The sequence below is a fragment of the Agelaius phoeniceus genome, chromosome 2 (assembly GCF_051311805.1).
Source record: "Agelaius phoeniceus isolate bAgePho1 chromosome 2, bAgePho1.hap1, whole genome shotgun sequence".
In the NCBI taxonomy this organism is placed as follows: domain Eukaryota; kingdom Metazoa; phylum Chordata; class Aves; order Passeriformes; family Icteridae; genus Agelaius; species Agelaius phoeniceus.
In genome coordinates this window covers 91,759,890-91,780,065 of record NC_135266.1, presented here as the reverse complement: position 1 = coordinate 91,780,065, position 20,176 = coordinate 91,759,890, and the positions used below count along the sequence as shown (strand labels likewise).

The window sequence follows — 20,176 nt, the reverse complement described above, 5'->3', positions numbered from 1 at the left end:
TGTCTGCTGGTTGAAATATTGAAAACTGCTCAGATTCATACAGTGCTGATATTTCTCCCACTTTAATAGCAGAATAATTCAAAAGCCAAGTAGCACTGGCACAGGAGTGGTGCATCATTACTGTTGCTGCCTAAACCTATGTTTTTCCCAAGCTCTTCATCATCCTCTTTTATGCTTTTTGAAATGTTGCATGTTGTCTCAGTATCTTCTGCTTTCAGAAATGCATCTCTCTCATGGCTGTAGTAAAAAAATCTGTAGTTCCTCAGTATTCTATATCAAATCTTAGCAAAAAATTAGAACCTTGTAAATTCTCAATAGTATATTATTATTTATAAGGAAGAGATTTTTTTATGTGAAGCATTGGAACAGGTTGCCCACAGAGGTGATCTCTGGAAACATTCAAGTTCAGATTGTTCAGGGCTCAGAGCAACCTGACCTAGTGGAAGCTGTCCCTGTTTGTTGCAGGTGGGTTGGAACCAGATGACCTCTAAAGGTTCGTTCCAGACCAAACTTCTCTATGATCCCATGATCACTGATTCTAAACAATTTTGTTTTCACATACTTTTGATTAAACAGTATATTTCTTGAGATAATATAAGAATTTATGAGCATTGTAAACAAACCCACAAATACAGGAAACTCCATTGCTTACCTTCAAATCCCTTTTGAAAAGAAGTTTTTGAGATTTCAGGAATTAGTGGTTACACTTCTTTGATAAGGCTTTCTTGCACAGAGTATAAACTAAATTTTTTTATTATCAATTTCACATTGTGCTCTTAAACAGTAATAAAAAATACACATGAATGCAAATTATTCTTAGCCAATTAAATCCTTACAGGGATTCTGACCCATGATAACATTCTGTAGAATGGGAATGTGTTTTGTCTCCAAGCTTAGTGGATTTCTTTGAGGGCTGTAGCCATTTGCACTGTTCATGTTTCAGTCTATTCCAAGCTCTGGGTTCTGACTAGCACCCATTTTTTTTCTGCAGGTCTTCAAAGAAACACTGAAATAGGGATTAAGTTTTTGTTTAACTTCCTGGGGAAAATGTGTGGCTCGACTGGTTTGCCCTCTGTACTGTGGCACAGACCCAAAATAGTCCATCTCAGCCTAAGAGCTAACATCATAGTTTTTAACCATGCAGAAATCCCAACCTGATAAAGAATTGCAGTGTAGATTAATAGATCCTAAACATCTGCTTCTTTTCTGCACAGGAAAACAAAAAAACCGGTTTTTAAAAAATTTTTAATTGCAATTTTAGATTAAAGAAAATCCTGAATTAAAGAAAACAGTGGCATTAAAGAATAAAAATAAAATTGCTGTGGGAGGGAGCTCATTGTGGTTGTACTTGTGTAGCTGGTGGGTACATGGATGTGTGCACAGATCCACATGCTGGCACAGATTTCTCTTTTGTGTGTTATGAGAAGCCTTTCAGATTTGATACTTCTTGGTTATTGGTTTGGGGTTTTTTCAAACACTGCTTTTTAAAGCTATTTTGCATTCTCCAAATGTTTGTCTCTGGCTTGTGTTGGCTGAGCCTGCAATTTTTTTCCTCCTTGTCTGCATCCATACAGAAATGTGGGCATTCTGCACACATATGTCCACCTGTGGTTCCATTGTACATCATGGGAAGAAAGTAAAGACAGAGTGGAGTTTTTCCTTTGAAGTGTTGTGTTTGGAAATTCATTTACTTCCAGCAGCAATGATAGAAAACTGTCTTCCTTTTTTTACTATTATTTGTATTCCCCATTATGTAGTTTTTAATTAGTCCAGCCTAATCACCTTGTTCTGTAAAGGCCAGTTACATATTGGTGTTACAAAATTGCCTCTGAACAAGGAATCCCAGCAAAGTTTTGCTGTGCATTGTAATTTTATAGGAATGCTAAGAAGAAAGACTTGGAGTTTGCTTTCACTTTCCTTTAAAACAATTCAGTTTCAGCACTTAGCTTTTGGATTAACTCTTTTGATTATATGTAGTTAAAATTTGATACAGAGCACTTGAATTGAAATGCCACTATGAGCTGGCAAAACAAACCATTCAAGTAGTTATTATTTTTAACTTAATTAATTAATATTTAATAACCTTATCAAAATTCTATGGCATCCATTTTAACTGATCCAGGGTACTTTTCTACCTGAAGTTTTTCTTTTGTGTCTGACTATGCATAGGATGACTACAGTTATTCAGGGATAAGTTGTTCTCTCATCTACATGATTCTGCCCAATTTGTTTTGGAAAATACACAGTATTTGGTATATACTATATAATTGAAACTTTTTTTTATTCATAGAAAGTATTTGTGAAAATTACCATTAAAAAAAAGCCTTTTAGGTAGCCTGATGGAAACTTCCAGGTAAGTTCAGTGTCCTGTAGTTGGGATCTAGAAACAGGATATTGAGTAGTTATCTTAGGAAAAAGGCCACTGCCTGAGGAAGCAAATTCACCTGGTGTCGTGCTGAGCATTGCAGTGTTTGCTGTGTAATTTATATAAAATTTATATAATTTTTCTCCTGTCAGTTATGACTGTGCTGTTAAGCTGTCTCCGGCAGTGCTGGATCCATAACGCATTGGATTTTTTTGCACTGGATGGGTAAATGTGGCCATGAGGTTTTCTTCCCATGTGGCAAGGTGGGGGTAGAAGAGGGAGGTTTCTATTTTTATCACTGGCTCTTCTTTTTATTGAGTCTCTTGGGTCTCTGAAGCCCACATGTGGATGTGAGGTAGGTAATGAGGGATGGTTGGTATAGTTTTTAAGGCACTGCTTCCTAGGCCTCCAAGGAAACTGAAAAAGAACCTGATTGCTTGATCTAGAAAAATATTGGGGAAAAAAGCACAAAATTATTCAAATGCATGGCTGGGTACTGCAGGGAGGAAGGGAACAGTCAGCTGTCTGTGTCTCTTGAGAAAAGGACAGGACATAAATTACCAAGGCAGAGGCCTGACTTAAGGAAGACAGTTGGGGATTCATTTTGATCACAAGGGTAGTTAACTGCAGAAATTAATTCTCTGAGGAGGTTATTGCTTCTCTGGCAGGTTTTCAGAACAGCTCATGTTCTCCAGCATGTTCCCTTTGCCAATACAGAGTGGATCATTGCTGGTAAACTTCCTTGCCCAAGCAGCCAAGCCAGACTGACACTCACCTGATCCCCTGGCGCAGCAGTCCTGGGGCCACGCTTCACCAGGCCCCTGAGTGCCATGACTTTTCACAGCTGGACTTTCAGAGCATGTGGAAAAGCCCTTAGCTTGATTAATTAATTCATTCATTCTCAGGGAGGGGCTGATGGTGTTGATTCTTCCTATAAATCATTTGAATTCTGCTAGTATTTGAAGTTACTTTGCCATCAGTTTAATTAGTAAGGCTTGTATAACAGGAAAAAAAATTAGAGACACTATGGTAAACCACAGTCCCTACTAACATTTATGTTTGTCACCATATTTCTTGTCTGTGCAGAGGAGCAGATGAAAATGTTGCAGAGAAGACCTGTTCTAGATCTAGAAAGTGTGTTTCTTACTTTCCTTGGAGTATGTTTTCTGTTAGGTTCTGCTAGGATGGACTTGATTTCTTATGAGAATCTGCAAATTTTTCTTGTTTTTAAAACAACCAACTCAATGAAAATATTGTTGCTCTTACAGTCACTGAATATCTAGTCAGTTTAGTCAGTTTTAATTTAAATAATGATTTGATTCCAGGTGAAGCTAATTTCACACTGTACTCCAGGAATGTTGAATTTGAGGATGGGTTATGCCCTGAGTACTCAAATTTAGGTTTTTTTCCTTGCTAGCCATCACTTCAGATCAACACAAAGTGTTTTGCTATATCCATGGTCACTTCCCTTGGCCTGCCTCTTCCACTTCCAGTGCCCCTGGAGGTTCAGGATTTTTGGATCTCTGGACTTTCACCCCAGTGGCAGCCTGGGGATGAGACTGAGGTCCCCAGCACCATGGGTGGCCCAGGTGAGAAAGGTGTGGAGGCAGGGATGTTGCCGTTCCATGGCTTCGTCACCTTCTATGATGCCTTTGGTCTCCACCTTACCCTTGGATACTTCCATGTATAAAAGGTATACAAGTTATTCTTTCCTGAACCTTCAGTGTTATGAAAGATGCTTCAGCAGAATAGATAGTTCAGGTTGGAGTTTCAGTTCTAGAGAATTGTGATGTCTTTAATTAAAGAACATATGTCCAAGCTCATAAACTGAGTCCAAACTGAGCTTTTAGTGAGGTTAATGTAAAGACAGTTTGCTTGTGTAAGTCAAGGGAAGTGATTCATACAATTAAATATGGATGTTTGATAGATTCTTACTGCAAAGATCTTTTGCATTTTTGTAGAAATTATTTCTACTTCTTCAACATGAAAAATAATTCTGTCTTGACAGTTCCCTTCCGTTTTTAAAAGTTGCTGAACTAAAACACAAGCCTTAAGTTTACTGTATTCTGGAAATACCAAAGATCCAGGTCTACTGTCTTGAATCTATTTTCTGTTTCAAGCCTTTATTTGCCATCCACTCTGTCAGTGTTGTGTCAGTGGGAATTCCATGAAACCTTGCAGGTTACACTGCCTTAATTGTAGCAACTTCAGGGCAATACATTTCAGAAGTTTCTCCAGGGAGGGTCAAGCATCCCACAGCTGTGAGGTCCATGAGAGCACAGCCACAGCCATTCCAGTGGTTGGAATGCTCTGCAAGCTGTATATCCACAGCATAGTTTTAGAGTAATTTATATAAATTGATCTTGTAGGAACTCATTGGCAGTAAAATTCCAGTACATTATTTCTGCTTAGGACAACTTCTGCTGCTTTCTAGTGAGTTGTGTTATGTGTTATGCAGCACAGAGTGGTGCTGTGAAAATGTTGGTTTTATAGCCAAGCAAATGTTCCTTAATGTGTGTTCTGTCCTGCCCCTTTCTCCTCGGTGTTGCTGAAGCATTGCCATCAGCACCATGTTTGGTCTCTGTGTCTCTGTGATGTTACTGTGCACAAATTCATGCTGTAAGTATAATTCCTTTACTGTATATTTCCCCTTGACATTCAGAGCTTTGAATGCTTTCCTGACTACCTAATTTTGAAAGTGACAGATTTCTCTTAAAATGTAAGATGATGGTCTTAAATGGGCAAATGTTTTAAATAGTTCCATTGGCCTCTGTTAGGTTTGGTGTTTGGGATTAAAACTTCTAGAGTTCTTCAAGTGAGGAGAATATAAACCATTCCACTTTCTTTTTTTCCATAATATATTGATTTCCATGTCAAAAAGGTCAACTTTTGTATATATTTCATAAACAGATCAATTACTCATTACTTTAAGACCAGGAAAGGGCCTATAAATAGCATCCAAGACGCTAAGAATCAATTGCAAAACTCTTCAGTAATGAATGTAAATATTTGCTATGAAAATGTTGGTCTTTGTTACTGATAGGTTGAGGGTTTTTTATTCCTCTTAACAAGTGATGCTTCTATCTTCCTGATTCCTAACTTCATAAAGAAAATCACTACGCAGGGCTACTTTTGTATAAATGTCGTGATGATGTTTGGCTCAGTCATTCCCGTCCTTTTGCAATGCATGTGTCTTTGTGGCAGTGGGTGGCATTCCCAGTGCTCCAGCACTTCCATGGAATCAGGACATCTTCACACAGTGCGTGGCACTGCACTGCTCACACATGGATGAACAAAGGACTCCAAAGCACCATCTTCCTTTTTAACCTGCCTGGGCATTGAAGTGTCCTGTGTGTTTTTCCATGAGGTGGGAAGCAACTTAAAGAGGTTTTGGTTGTTTTTGAGTCATAAAGGTTCTGTTTGTGTGCTGCTGGCTTGTCACCCAAATTTAACAACCAGTCCAGTGTCACAAAGGAAGTTGGTTCCTGAGTTTCCATCTGCAGCTCATTAACCCAAACTGTGCATAAGATGGGGCTGAATGAAAACGTTTTGAAGTAAGCAAGGCTACTCTTAGGACAGCAGTGGTGTTTATTCTGTGTGGCCTTGATCCATGGAATGCACTGACTGCAGGTAGTAATGCTTCAGCTCAGAGCTGTTCATCATCCAACAGCAGCATCTCCCAAATTGCAGTCGCTACCTTAGCACTCAGGGGCCACTGGGTCCCTCTGATGGTGCTCTCTGGAGCCTGGAGACCTATACGGGAGAAAAGAAAAGCCAAGAAATCTGGGTGTGCAAGAGGAAGAGGAGCAAGGATGTGATGATCTGATGGGCTGTGTGGGACCTAATGGATCCTGGGAGCTGGATATGTGCCTTTCAGAGAAAAGGGAATACTGGGCTTCCTCAAAGCAGGAAGAAATCTAGTGATAGGAGCACATTTATGAGACAGTGCTATGTAGCAGGATGTTCTCAAGAAGAGGAGAAAACAGAAACTTCTGAGGAGCTTTTCACAGGTGAATGTCCTGTCCCCTCACTGCAGCACAGAATCCAAATCAACTTTGACCTCTGTCACAAGGAAGTGGTCCTAGCTCAGACTCCTGCAGACAAATGTAGCTAACATTCTGGCTGCACCCATCATGCAGAGCAAGAAAAGGGAAATAGAACATAAGACCTGGAATATGGTGGTTGGGTTAAGGATTGCTACAGACTGGCAAGTCAACTTTGAGAAGATGGGATGTCATTTTAAGACATAGAAAACATACTAGCAAATAATTTGGCAAATTTTTAAAACTTCCCAAGGAAAGTGCTTTTGTGTTTCTCCAGGATACAACTGAATGCTTTCTAGATGATGAATTTGGGATAGAATCTTTTTGAGAAAAGAGTCCCAGGGAACAAGACTTAATTTAATCCTGAAATTTAGAAAGAGCGGAGATTTCTACCTTGCTTTAGAGCCAGCCAATAAAGTCACCTAGCTGTTGCAGACTTTGCTGTTCAGATATGTTTAATGACATCAAATTTTGGCATATGTCTTGCTGATCTTTAGAATTTCAGTTTGAGCAGTGTATTTAATAGAAAATGGCACAGTATGTTCCCAAAAGTGTCCTAAAGATTATATCTGTTAGTGTCAGTTTTGCAGAGATGTATTAGTTAACTGTACTGCACAGGAGTGAGGAACATTTCTTGTTAATTTAGGGAGGGAGAAAGCTTGATGACACATGCAAATGGCACATCATATATTTAAAGTAATGTGTATGTCGCCTACACTAACTGCATTTGTCCTTTCAACATCTTTCTTAGCTTGAGCACCACCGGGTTTGAATTTTATGTGACTGTGATATTAATACACCTGTTAAAGAGAAGATTAATTACATAATAGCATTTTTATTAAAGATTAGGTACCCTATGGGAGAAAATATATATACATATATATATAGAGAGAGAGAGAGCCCTGATGATTTCTGCCTTGTGATGATTTCTGCCTTGAAATTACTGTCTTCCTTTCTTTACCTGGCAGCTGTCAGTGCTCAGGAAGGAGCTGGGCCAACTCATTCCCTGCAGGAGCAGCACAAAGTTCTTGGGGTTATGGGAGACACTAATTCTCAAGGTATTAGCAGCTGTGTCTGTAGATGTGCCAACAATCCCAGTTTATGCAGCTACATGGAGCAGTGCTGAGACACAGCTAGAGAGCTACAACAGTGCCTACATGAACATGGAAATGGGGTGAGGGCAGTGCTTGGAAGTTCAAGTAGTATAAGATTCTCTTCCATGAGAGTGGAACTGAAGTGCCAGGAACAACTGTCCTGTAAAACTCCTCTTTGACATGCTACAAATGCCCTCAAAGGACAGGAGGTGGCCCAAGTGTGAAAGAGTGTGGGAGAATCTGCCCCAGCCCTGTGTGCCAGCACTTAAGGCAGAAGCACCTGCAGAAATACTTGGTGTGGTTCCAGCAGTGCTTCACCCTGGTTCTCTCCAGTCTTTCCCAGGGAGCTGCAGTGTAGGGATGACTTTGCACTGAGGCAGCTGGGCAGGGGAACACAATGCTGCAGTTTGTTGTCTGAGGAAGAGATTCACTGGCAAAGCTGCTGCTCTGGTGGAGCACAGGAGCCATGTATACAGTGTGGGGATTAGGTCAGTTTTAAGCTGGAGTATGTGACAAAGTAATTTTCTAAATTTATTCTTCAACCATGGCAGAAACTATTCCTCTTTTTAGACCCTTCTATTGGCTCTGAGGAGGTGACTCTTCTGAACTATAAAAAGGACAGTTTTGTACCAGATACAGATCTGCTTCATAATGATAGGTTCAGGAGCAAGACCTTTATCTCAGATCCAGTACCTTCAGCTATTTCTCCACTTCCAGTCATTATTGTTGCAAAAGAGCATGTGGGATTTCCAGGGATCTGATCCCATGTTTAACTACAGGTTGGTAAACAGCAGCACTGGCAGCACTGGACTGTGCAGCAGCCAGCCCTACTCCCATCTTCCCTCTGGCTCCTTGACTCTTCAGGAACTTTTTAGCTCTCTGTGCATCATAGCCTCTGATGTTCCTGCTAATGCCAGGAGCCACCTCACACAGCTTTGTGCTTCCTGCCTGGCACTAGACAAAGCAAAGCAGAGCTCCTCAGCCTGTTCATGGTTACCTCTCTCTGAAAAGCTCAGAGGGAGTCTCTGTACCTGGGCACTTGCAGTGGGGAGAGCACAGCTCTGTCTCCAGCTGGCTCTCGATGCTGCCTGCTAAAGCTCAGGCTGTGCCAGCTCACTCTGCAGTTGTTGCCAAGGGCACAGAGCAGGTTTCTCACTTCACTCCCTGGGAAGCCAGAATGGATGTGTACCCTGAGATGTTTTGGAGACTAGGCTCAGTTCAGCAATGGGTATCTTTTCCCCAGGGAGCAGTTATTAATGCCTTCACAATAAATGAAGGTTGTGAGCATAGTGCTTGAATGTCCTGGTGATGGCAACAAGATCAGAGCAGGGGACACATGCTCTGAAGCTGGTAATGGCATCTCCCTTCATGTCCTGCAGCAATGGGATACATGGATTAATTCTAAATGCATTGGTAACATATGGGTCCAAAATTATTTTGTGCTATTTAGAACAAGTCCTTTGAGCAAAGGCTGTTGTAATTTCTAATTAGTCCATGCTAATCTCCATAATAGGCAGCTATTTCTAATGCAGATCTAGCTGATGATGTCTGACAGCATTTTCCACACTTATTTATACACTGGCAGCAAGCTGGTATCATGCTAGGGTCACAATGTTTGCTCAGGTTAAGAAAACTTTATTTTCTGTACTCTGCAGGGAGTTTGTATTTGCTGCAGGCTTGTGCCTGTTCCAGGAGCACTGATTTATACCTGTTTACTTGTATCTGTTTGTGCAGAAAATAGGGAAAACTCCTTCAGCCGTTCCCGAAGCTCCAGCGTGTCCAGCATCGACAGGGACTCCAAGGAGGCAATCACAGCTTTGTTCTTCATGGAGTCCTTTGCCCGAAAGAATGACTCCGCTGTTTCCTCCTGCCTCTGGGTTGGGACAGGCCTCGGAATGGTCATAATCCTGTCCCTCAATCTGCCTGCTAGCGACGACTTACGGCAGTCAGAGCCAGTCATGGTGTCTCCAAGTGGTGAGAGTGCAGCTCTTTTCCTGCTTTTTATCTGTCTTGGTACTATGGGGCAATAAGTGCATGATTTTGTATGGCCTTTTGGGCAGACGTGTCTCAAAAAATCAAGCAGTGGTCACTCACTGAGTGGAGGGCACACAGGTAAAGATGCTCATGAGGGACCAACAGCTTCATGGACTGAGACACTTTGGTTGTGTTAGTTCTAAGGATTGTCTTGTGTTACAGGCAAAGTTACATGTTCTTTTGTAAGGACCAGAGCTCCTTCATATTGTGAAATTACAGTCCTGTTTACAATTCTGTCTGGGATTCTGCAAGCAGTTTGGCTGTCTCAGTATCAGAAAGCTGCAGAGAAGCAGAAGGGAGTTCAGGAAAGGAAACAAAAATGTTGGCAGGTTGCTGTACCAGGAGAGATCCTTGGCTGAGTGAGTGACAGATGGTGTAGCAGAGAGAACAGAGGGCTGAGAGGTCAGGTCTGAGGAGAGGCAGCATGTGCTTAAAAAATGGACAAAAAATGGAGAATGCGCAGAAGCAGAGGTTTCCCACCCCCAGTTTGTTTAGAAAAACAAGGTGGAAGGTCACCAGACTTGGAGCAATTTTACTGCTGGGGAATATATATTCTGCTAGTATAATGTAGAGATAAACAACAGGCCATCTTTAACAGCATGTATTCCATCCATCATTATAGATATCAGCTGCCTGAGACCTTTCCAGTACTGGCAGGCTGTTTGTTCACCTTCTCGTGTGCTCAGAAAGAACTGAGCAAGCACGCCTTGTCACCTTGGCTGGATTAATGTGTGTGCTGTGTTTACCAAAGCTGGTGTCATCTGTGCTGTGCTGACAGGCAGCCTGGCTGTGGTGCCAGTGCCAGTGAGAGGAAATTCTGTTCTGCAGGCACCGTGCTGACCCTGAAGGGAGCCGTGCTGACCTTCGCGTGCTTGGACTGCATGGGGACACTGACACATCAGCCCTATGAAGTATGGAGGGATCCACACAGTGCTGATGACGGTGACAAAGCAAGGAAAAGGAAACTTGTCATGCATTCCCCTTCCTCCTCCCAGGATATGGGTGATCATCAATTTGCAGTCATTTGTTCAGAAAAACAAGCCAAAGTCTTCTCATTGCCTTCCCAAACATGTCTTTATGTCCACAACATCACCGAAACGTCCTTTTTATTGCGAGCAGATGTGGTCACCCTCTGTAACAGCGTCTGTCTGGCGTGCTTTTGTGCTAATGGGCACATCATGACACTGAGGTACTTATCTAACTAATCTTGGGGCAAAACTAAGCAAAGAGGTGGCACAGTGCTGTCATATTCCACTTGTGTTTGCTCCAGAGTGCCTGATGCTCTGCATTAACTCCCTGGTGGGTGTGTTTAATTCCCTGCCTTGATGCAGCCGTACCTGATCCTTGGGCTGTCTCCACGTGGGGAGTTAAAGCAGGCAGGTGCACAGTAAAGCAAGCTCCTGGTGTTTTCTAGTAGTCCCCTACCTGTGACAGTTGATGGCTGGTGATTTTTAACTGTGATAAAAGAAAGCCCTGATAATTTTGCCCAGTTATGGTGGGTCAGGTATAGAGAAGTAGAAAACTCAGCCGTAGAATGGGTTCTGTTTATCCTTTGTGAAGTATCAGGTCCCACTCTTGGCACTTCTGTAGCTTTTCTGTTCAGAGCTCTTGGTTCCCCTTCCTTGCCCCTTCCCCCCAGGAACTGATTGTGCAGTAGCCCTGTAGTTGTACCTTCACCTTGCTGCTCCCTGTTTCCCTGGCCAGGCCATTTAAATTTGGAAAAAGTACTGCTCAGAAACCACAGGAAACTGGAGGACAGCAAAGGTGATGCTGGAGCCTTTGTCCACAGGGTGGAAGCAGGGCCCTGCCAGGCCCTTTCCTACAGATGTCCCTGCAGGCCTTGCCCTGCAAACGACCCAGCTATGTGGCACAAGCTGTGCCATGCACATCCCATGTCCAGACAGAAGCAGAAGCCTTAGGGCCATGGAGGCAAGGCAGCTGAAACCCCTCCATGCAAGCAAACAAAATCCGATGGGAATGCAGCATTTTTATGGCAGGATTTTTCAGCTTAGAGCTGTACTTTAACTGTTGCAGTTGTGAAGAGCATAAAGTGAAGTGTTGGTTGAAAATGCAGGCACAGAGCAGGTGTTCCATGCTAACCTGGGAATGTGCTTCTCCTCAGCTTGCCCAGCCTCCGCCCGCTGCTGGACATGAATTATTTGCCTGTCACAGACATGAGGATAGCACGGACCTTTTGTTTCACTAACGAAGGGCAGGCTTTGTACCTGAGCTCTCCCACAGAGATCCAGCGCCTGACCTACAGCCAGGAGATGTGTGACAACCTGCAGGTAGGGCTCACACCTCACCCTGTGCCCGTGTGTGGCAGAGACAGTGGCCTCACTCATCAGGGCTAAACTGGCCCTGATAAGGACTGCAGGGGCAGGACAGATCTGCTCCTCTCCACTTGCCCTGACTGAAGGGTGCCAAAGCAACAGAGAGAGGTCAGCAGCTCTGTTGTTCCTTGGGCTTTTTCATGCACTCTGACCTGCACCTGTGCAAAAAGTCTTTACAATGTTAGAGATGGGCTGGTTTGGTTTGGTTTGGTTTGGTCATTTTACAATGAAAATGCAAATAAAAATGTCATTTACTGAGGAGAAGGAATTGTGAGAGGTTACAGGGAGAAACATGAGTAATAAAAGGAAAAAAAAAAGAAAAAAAAGAGAGGGAATAAGTTCTGGGTTATGTAATTAGCAGGGAACCAGAATGGAAGTATAAAAGAAATGGTCCTGCCAGCACTCATTATGCCCTAGGGAATAACATGTGCTGAGCTGCTCAACTCACATCACAGCACTGTCTGTCTCAAGTCTGAAAAGGCACTTTGAGGAGCAAGCATTGCACACCAGCTTTTGTGCACCAGAGAGGAGATTATTTTGCAAGGAGCCAATTTTAAAATAATCTAAAGGTTTGACCGATGCATCTTAGACTGTGGACCTACAGCAAGAGGCTGTTGCAAGCTAAACTGGTTTTTTTACCAGCCTTAACAGCACCATGCAACTACCAAGCAAAGGGAAACACGGCCCTTGCTTCTCTGTACTCCTGGACTATGGCTGCTTTTATCTTGGCTTTTAGGCAAAAAAAAAGCTTTGCATGGTCATTATGTGTGTACAGAAAGCAGATGACCCAATGTCACCTGCTACTTGGGAAAACAAAGCTGGGCTGCATGAGAGCTCCACTTAGGCTCCAAGGGCTGCAGTAATTTTTCTCCCCAGAGCAGGTGACTGTGCAGAGGAGCAGTGGCTGTGAGTCACAGCGCTGTCCTCGCCCCCAGGATCTGCCTGCTGTGTGCAACACAGCAGCTGGATCTGCCTGCTGAGGCTTGGCTGAGCAAACACAGAGCTGAGCAACAGGGCAGGAACTGTTCTCAGTACACACAGCCCCCTGGTTTCAAACACTAATGGCACTGCACACTTTTCCCATCGGTTTTCCAGAGACCCTGCTTTTCCTAATACTGCTGCAAATCAATCTGAGCCTGACAATTGTTGGGAGTGACTGTTCCAAGATGTGGCACCAGAGCAGTGCCTTCAGCAGATGTGCTTATTTAGCAATGCTGATGGCACACTAATGGGGTGGGGGAGAGTTGTAGGAAGGTAATGAATTTTGCTTAAAAAGGAAAAAATCAACTAAACTACAAACCACCAAACTCTGAATTGCTGGCAAGCGTTGAACTCAGGTGTGCTATAAAAGGAAAGCAGAGTGACTGCCCCAATCACAAAAGCAAAATACATAATACACAACAAACTGTTTATTCAATTATAGTGTCACCTCTGCTGTTTCTAAGCAAAATGTGACCTTACCACTGGTATTTTCATTCTGTATTAGCTGCAGGTTTTTTTCTCTGGTAACAAACATGGGGCTGAGCACTGACAAACCAAGTCCCTTTGAAAGCATAAGTGAGTCTAGTTAGCCCAAGCATTTGTCAGAATACACAAATATTACCTGCACCATCCTGGTCACACAACAGACTCTTTTAAAATTAGTTGATTAGGTCCAGTGCATGTGGCTTGTTAATGAAAAGCAAGAAAACACCTAGAATCACTTTCACCTCACTAACCTTTTACATGGACTTTTTCTGGCTTTACTAGGACATGCTTGGGGATTTGTTTACTCCTGTGGAAACACCAGAAGCCCAAAACAGAGGCTTCCTCAAAGGACTTTTTGGAGGAAGCGGACAAGCTTTTGACAGAGAGGAGCTTTGTGAGTAGTTTATTGCTTGGGGTTTTTTGGGCAGCAATTCATTCTTGAGATCTCCTGCCCTTGTCATCTAGGAATGGAGCAGTACACAAGATTTAGATGACTGATGAAAAGAGAAAGTTGACCTGGTGGAGGAAGGGGAGGGTCCTTGTCTGCCATTCCATAACTCCTTCACCTTGGCAGCTTCTTTTGATCAGCTGAGTGGGGGGCACACGACTGCCCTGCAGTGGTGGTGGCAGAGCAAAACTTCCCAGATGTGCCAGCTGCCCCTGGAATGGTGCCACTGCTGCAAGGAGGCAGCTCGAGACTGGGCAGCACTGACAGAGCCAGGCCAGGAGCTCATCCCTGTCTCTCTGTCTGTCCATTTCTCCTGTGCAGTCGGCGAGGCCACAGCAGGAAAAGCCTCCCGCAGCCTGGCCCAGCACATCCCGGGGTCGGGCGGGATCGAAGGCGTGCGAGGAGCGGCGGGCGGGGTCATTGGGGACCTGACCCGAGCGCGCATTGCCCTGGACGAGAGGGGACAGAAGCTGGGCGAGCTGGATGAAAGGACTGCCAGCATGATGGCCAGCGCAGAGGCCTTTTCCAAACATGCACACGAGGTAGGAGCCCTGGCACCCCCACCCTGCAATGGGCACTGCCAACCCGGTGTGCTTCCCTTTGGGAAAGCCCAGTGCCCTTCTCTCCCTTCACCCAGTCGTGGTGTTGGAGGTGTCAGCATGGCATTGTTCCTGCTCCCAAATTATCAGAATGCCAAAAATAAACACAGCCCTTCCTTTCACGTTTCCAGAAATGAGCATCCATTGTTAGCCTCTGAATTTAGAACATGGCACTTCTCATCTTGCCTTTCTCACTAATTCGTTATGGTTTGTTTTTTTAAGCCACTTAATGCAGCACATCCATGCACTAGGGCAGAAAAGAGGTAGGTGGATGAGTGCAGAGGAACCTTTACAGATCTTACTGGGAAAAGGAGAACATTACTAGTACAGCCCTGTGGTACTGTTATGTAGAATAGGCCTTGCCAGGAATAGGAATAGCTTCTGTGCTTGGAGCTGGAAATGGAAAGCTTTTCCATCCCACGCTGTTAAGACTGGGAAAACTAAAATGATTTTTCTTGAAGATAAAACAACATCAAAGCATACTTCCCAAAATGCACGTTTTTCAGTTCATGTGCATCACATCTCCGGACAAGACCTTTACATTTTTATTGGCTTTTGTTAGTGTGAGGCAGAAAGAATGTGCCCTGAATTGCAACAAGTTTATATAGTCAGGGCATATCTACTATGCTCCATCTTTTTATTCCTATAGAAAGCAAGTTCCTTTAATTTTTGAAGAAGAAAAGTAGTAAAGTTCCTCAGGGAAAATCTTCTAAAACCAGCAATAGCAGGTAACACTTTTTAAATGTAATAACTATGAAATTAATGATGAGATCTCAGTGGACCCAAGACCTGCTGACATTGTTAGTGAAGTATTGCATTGTTCTGCATTTATTAATTCTGAAGTTTGACAGTTGATGGGCCTGGGTCAAGTGTGGTCTCTCAAATGCAGGGTGGTGTTTGATTGCCATTTGTTTGGTTTTTTTCCCATCTCTGTAGGTGATGCTCAAATACAAGGACAAAAAGTGGTACCAGTTTTAGACTTTCAAAGAAGCTGCTTGTGGCTTTATTAAGAACACTGTTCAGGGAAGCAGCCTTTATTCCCAGTCACTGGCCAGAGACAGTTTTTTCTCCTAGAAGATGTTTTCCTGTTACTGTTATTGGATTCATCACAGTGGACGTCAAGGAGAAATTTTACAGACCATGGGATGGAAGCTGGAATCATGAGGGTCTTTCCAACAGCTGACTTATGGGGGGGCCAATTTTTTTCCCAAAAGGAACTCAACCATCACTGTGGCATGTAGTTTTTCAGAAGCTGTAGGTATGAACTGTGGGGAGTGTGTCTGGTTCAAAATATTCTGTACAAACTCGAATGTTAATGCACTTATAAAACTTTGCATGACTAATTGCCAACTTAAAAAAAAAAAAAAGAGAAAAAGGAAGCATGTTGTGACCGAAGAAAAATGGGATTTATTTCTATTCTGAGAAAAAAAAAAAAAGAAAAAAAAAGGAAAAACACCTTAAATGACAAAAATCTTTATTTTTTAAAAGTTACATTATGAAAAGCCAGGACATTTCAAGCATGTTTGCTACTGTTCTCCACATAAAAATTAGTTGAGCTGCATTATTTTCTTATCTGCTATTTATTTCCCTTGAAAAGCCTTGCTCAAGGCAGTGCTCTTTAACTCCTAACAGAAAAATAAATAAATTTAAAATCCTATCCCCAAAATCTAACGATTTTGCAGGTAGCTGGACAGGCACTATCTAACAAGATCATTAAGAAATGTGCATAGATGGTTTATTTGCAATTCAGAGCACATGAAACATCATCCTAATCTATACTTTTTAAAATGTGCTCTAGATTCATCTGTTGTCCTTGAAGGGGGGCCGTGGCCCTTTTCATGCCCGTGGAGTCTGTATCACTTGGTTGCCTTATTTCCCAGTAGAAACAGGAATAGAAAACCAGCTTTGGAAAGCATTTCTTCAAGTCAGGAAGGGCAAGATGGGAACCCACAGTCCCATCAAGCACTGCTCAGAGGCTGCTTAGCAGCTTGCAGAGCAGCTTCAGTGCTCAGCTGAAATTATGAGAGGAGGCCTGCACAGAAACCCCCCCAAAACCTGTGACAGAAAGAGAGATTAGAGCAGGAACACTACAGAGAGGGCCAGGGAGGAGCATGGAAAACCATTGCCAACATATATATGGAACACAGATATAAAGTGACACCATGGGTGAGTGGCAATTTATACTCTGCTCACACTGCTAAAAGTAATTTGTTTCTGCTTCAGAGTGGCTTGTTTGGTTTTTGCAGTGAATGCTGCAGGAAACTCTGCAACCTGCAGCCACGGAGGAGAACAGTAAGCTGGATTTATTGCCCATCCTGCTGGAGTGCTCCACCCTATCCTACAAGACTCACTGCCACACAGGTCAACTCTTAGGTTAGAAATTTTTCCAAGACTGGCTTGGAAACAAGGCAGTGAAGGCTTGTTTTCATGTGTCTGGACATAATTTCAAATTAGAAAAAAGAAAGTGAGGAAAAACTGGAAAAACAGCCTTTAAATTTTTTTTTTTTTTTGAAGAAATGTAACATCTTCTGTCTCTTCAAGGAATCCTGTTGGACACTGATGGAGACAGGCACCATCCCACTCCCACCTAGACCTTAATTTCACTGGTGTTTGTATCATCACAGTGTTCAGATGATCCCTCTCAAAGACATCTTTTCCTTCTTCTTCCTTTACCTACAATAAAATACAGCCCAGGAAGCTGGACCATCCATAAGTCTGGCCTCACAACTGGCCCACTGCACAAGTTAAAGGGGTGGAAGAGATTTGAGGTGTTAAGTTTTAAATTCCCATTGTAGCAGAACAGAATTTCATGATTTATAGGATTTTTACATTTTGCTGTAGCCAAAACCAAAATGATGGCCCTGACAAGTCTAACTCACCTGGGAATGAGACTCCACGAGTTTCCCTGGCACAGGAGAAACTGCTCCATGTTGTCAGAACTGTAGAAACTTGCAGGGAAAAAGGACAAAGCCTGAGCAATGCCTGGGCTTCTGGTGAGAGCTCAGGAATTGGAGTTGTCCATGGCCCAAGAGGATTTCTCTGTGTGTAAGGATGAGCCAAACTTGCCAATCTGATGCCAGTAGGAACTGGGTTGGGGAATTACTTCCAGGGGCTGGGTCACAGAAGTAACCACTTGTGCCAGTGAGGAAGCACTGCTCCAAGCAGGCATTGAGAATGAGAAATAAAGGAGAACATTGCAGGAATTTGATCTTCAGTCCAAACCTGCATTCACTGGGCCCGTGCTCTGGCCAGGAATCCAAACCCACTGTCTCTGGGCAACAAAATCATTTGGGGCAGCATTCAAAATGTCCAGCAGCCAGCTTGTTTTCCATTCTGCCCTGCTGTGTGGCAGTCAGAAGCAGCTCCAGAGGCTGATTGGAATCATGGGATCCTTGAAGAAAATTTAAGAGCAACTTCTGACTGCTGATCACTGCAGCTCACCCAGAGAGAAAAGTGTCCTCAACAAGTCTTTACACAAGGTCCAACTGTCTCTGGCTGCCAACAGTCTTTAACACCAGGGTGAAAAAAAAACCTGCCAGTAGATTTCCATTTGCATTTTTATGCAACAGAGAAATGAGAATTTAGCAGCCCTCAAACTTAGAATTTTTAATGCTAAACTTTTAAGCAACTTTTCTTTAGTACTCTCCATCAGGTCACAGCTTTCCACTCTTACATATTTTACATATTTCCAGACAGTTACCAATTACAATTTCTGTTAAGTTCACCACTTGTGACTATAATTATCAATTTTCTTGTAGTCTGTAGAGATCTAAAAAGTTGTATATGTTTGTATATAGAACATTCTATATATATAATATATATATGTAATGTATATGTTGTATAAGTTTGTTAGTGCACACTGTTAAATGCTTTCTATCAAGATTTACCATGTATGTGGAAAAAACCCATCACTTAAAAAGTTCAATGAGGGAGGAAAAACTCTTGCCTGGGTGATTTATTGTGAAATGAGGGGGAGTGTGGGATTTCTGCCAGGCTCGCCCTGCACGCTGCTCAAGGCTGTCAGTGACAGGCACAAAGGAGCTGCAGCATTCCCAGCGAGGAGCACAGCATCTGACTGCAGGACTGGGACTGGCTGGAGGAAAATCAAGGACATTGGCTGTCACTGGATGTTGAAATCTTTCTGTGCTTTCACCTTTCCCACTCAGACAGCAGCACCTCAAGCTAAATCCCAAGCTTAGATGTCTCTTCAGCCTCGCAATCCTCAGCTACACCGGGCCAGATTGGCTGGAAGTGTTAGTTCAGTTTAAAATGCTGTTTGTTCATTTAGATACTTTGTTCTCTCATGTTCTTCTCTCCAGGAGCTCTGTCACAATCAGATCCAGAACCAGTTACACAGAACTTCCAACAGCACACACACCTTTGGGTTTGACCAGATGTTTGTAATCTTATGTCTAGTGCTGTAGATAGACAGAAAAAATGCATTAAATTAGATTATTTATAAGTCTGCAGAGTTGGCAAGTCTTCAATGAAGTACAAGCTACTTTATTTATTAATAAAAAAATTAAATCTATTCCTAGAGCTTTAACTTCAGTTGCAAACCTTGAATTAAAAGACATGACAATTGAAATTTTGAGAATCAGGTTTTGTTTTCTGTAATTACCTGGGGGGAGGGGGTTTAAGTTTTTTTTACAGTTCTACAGTTCAACTCTCTACATCAATTAGTCATTCCCCACAGCACCAGGATTGTTACAAAAATGTGTAACAAAAATACTCTATTTACTACATGTATTGTATAAAATTATCACATAAATACTTCTCTAAAACAGTCTCTACTCCTTTTCCAGAATCCCTTTCACACCACAGTGTGTGCATAATGCAGGTGGGCATAGAAAGCTGCTTTTTTTTTCAATAGAAAACACTTCAGGGCTGCATCCAGCCTCAGCCCTCCTTCATATACAAACTGTGTGTGCTGCAGCCCCAGTTTTTGGTTAATTATGCCCCTCAAAAAGCCCCATGCACCTTTTCCCATGGCCCAAAGGTGAATCCAAGCACAGCATATTTCAATCTTGGATGTTTCTCTGCCTTGGCAGGCTCTGGTAGGAGCACACACTCTCTCTCATGCAGGAACTGCTGTGGACATTCGTAGGCAACTCTTCCTCTTAGGTGTATAAGCAATAGTCACGTAAATGAGTGTTTCCATTCATGTGTTTTGTTTTGTGATTAAATCAACAAATCAAACATTGTACTTTTTTAAATAGCAGCAAATATTCAGATTCAGTGTCAAGGAAATGTGGGCTGAGTATGTGTGTGGTTTGTTGACGAGTCATTACCTGTCTCAGAACGAAGGCTGATCTGGGGTGAGCCACACACTCCTGTGCTAACCATGTCCTGTTTCCACAGGTATCCTAAATCAGTACCACAAAGCTAAGGCATCTTACAGTGAGGCTGTCTCAAGCCCTCATTAACAACCAAAAAATAAATTAAAAAAAGAAAAAAAACAGAGGGAAAGAAAATAAAGGAAAGAATTGATACTAGTTGGTGTAATCTCTTTTTTTTTCCAACTTCTACATTCTTTATAGTATTTCAAAGGTGCAAGGTTTGTGTAAAGCCTTTGGTTGGAGTTTTCACTTCTCATTCAGGAATACAAAAATTGCAGTTGTGGTTGTTGCTGGGGTGGGGATGGCCACCTCCCTTCCTCCAGCAGCTCCTGCCAGGACAGAACCCATGCCCAGCTGATGTTCCCATGCTCCATGGCAGAGAGCTCACATGGAGCTCCTGACTGCCATGCAGGGAATGTCACCAGCCTTGGACCAGGGCCCTTCCTGTCCCTCC

The 20,176-nt window shown here is 42.8% G+C and overlaps 1 protein-coding gene across 6 annotated transcripts in view; it reads left to right on the top strand.

The window, feature by feature from the left end:
* The window catches only part of STXBP5L (syntaxin binding protein 5L), a 184,587-nt gene extending 164,709 nt beyond the window's left edge, over positions 1 to 19,878 (top strand). For all 6 annotated transcript variants that reach the window (XM_077174258.1, XM_077174256.1, XM_077174255.1 and 3 more), the window contains 6 exons: positions 9,237 to 9,476; positions 10,365 to 10,725; positions 11,659 to 11,824; positions 13,619 to 13,730; positions 14,106 to 14,326; positions 15,320 to 19,878. In XM_077174258.1, coding sequence (XP_077030373.1) covers positions 9,237 to 9,476; positions 10,365 to 10,725; positions 11,659 to 11,824; positions 13,619 to 13,730; positions 14,106 to 14,326; positions 15,320 to 15,361 — 1,142 coding nt within the window. In that variant the 3' untranslated portion in view covers positions 15,362 to 19,878. The remainder of the gene's footprint in view (positions 1 to 9,236; positions 9,477 to 10,364; positions 10,726 to 11,658; positions 11,825 to 13,618; positions 13,731 to 14,105; positions 14,327 to 15,319) is intronic.
* The last annotated feature ends 298 nt before the right edge of the window (positions 19,879 to 20,176 follow it).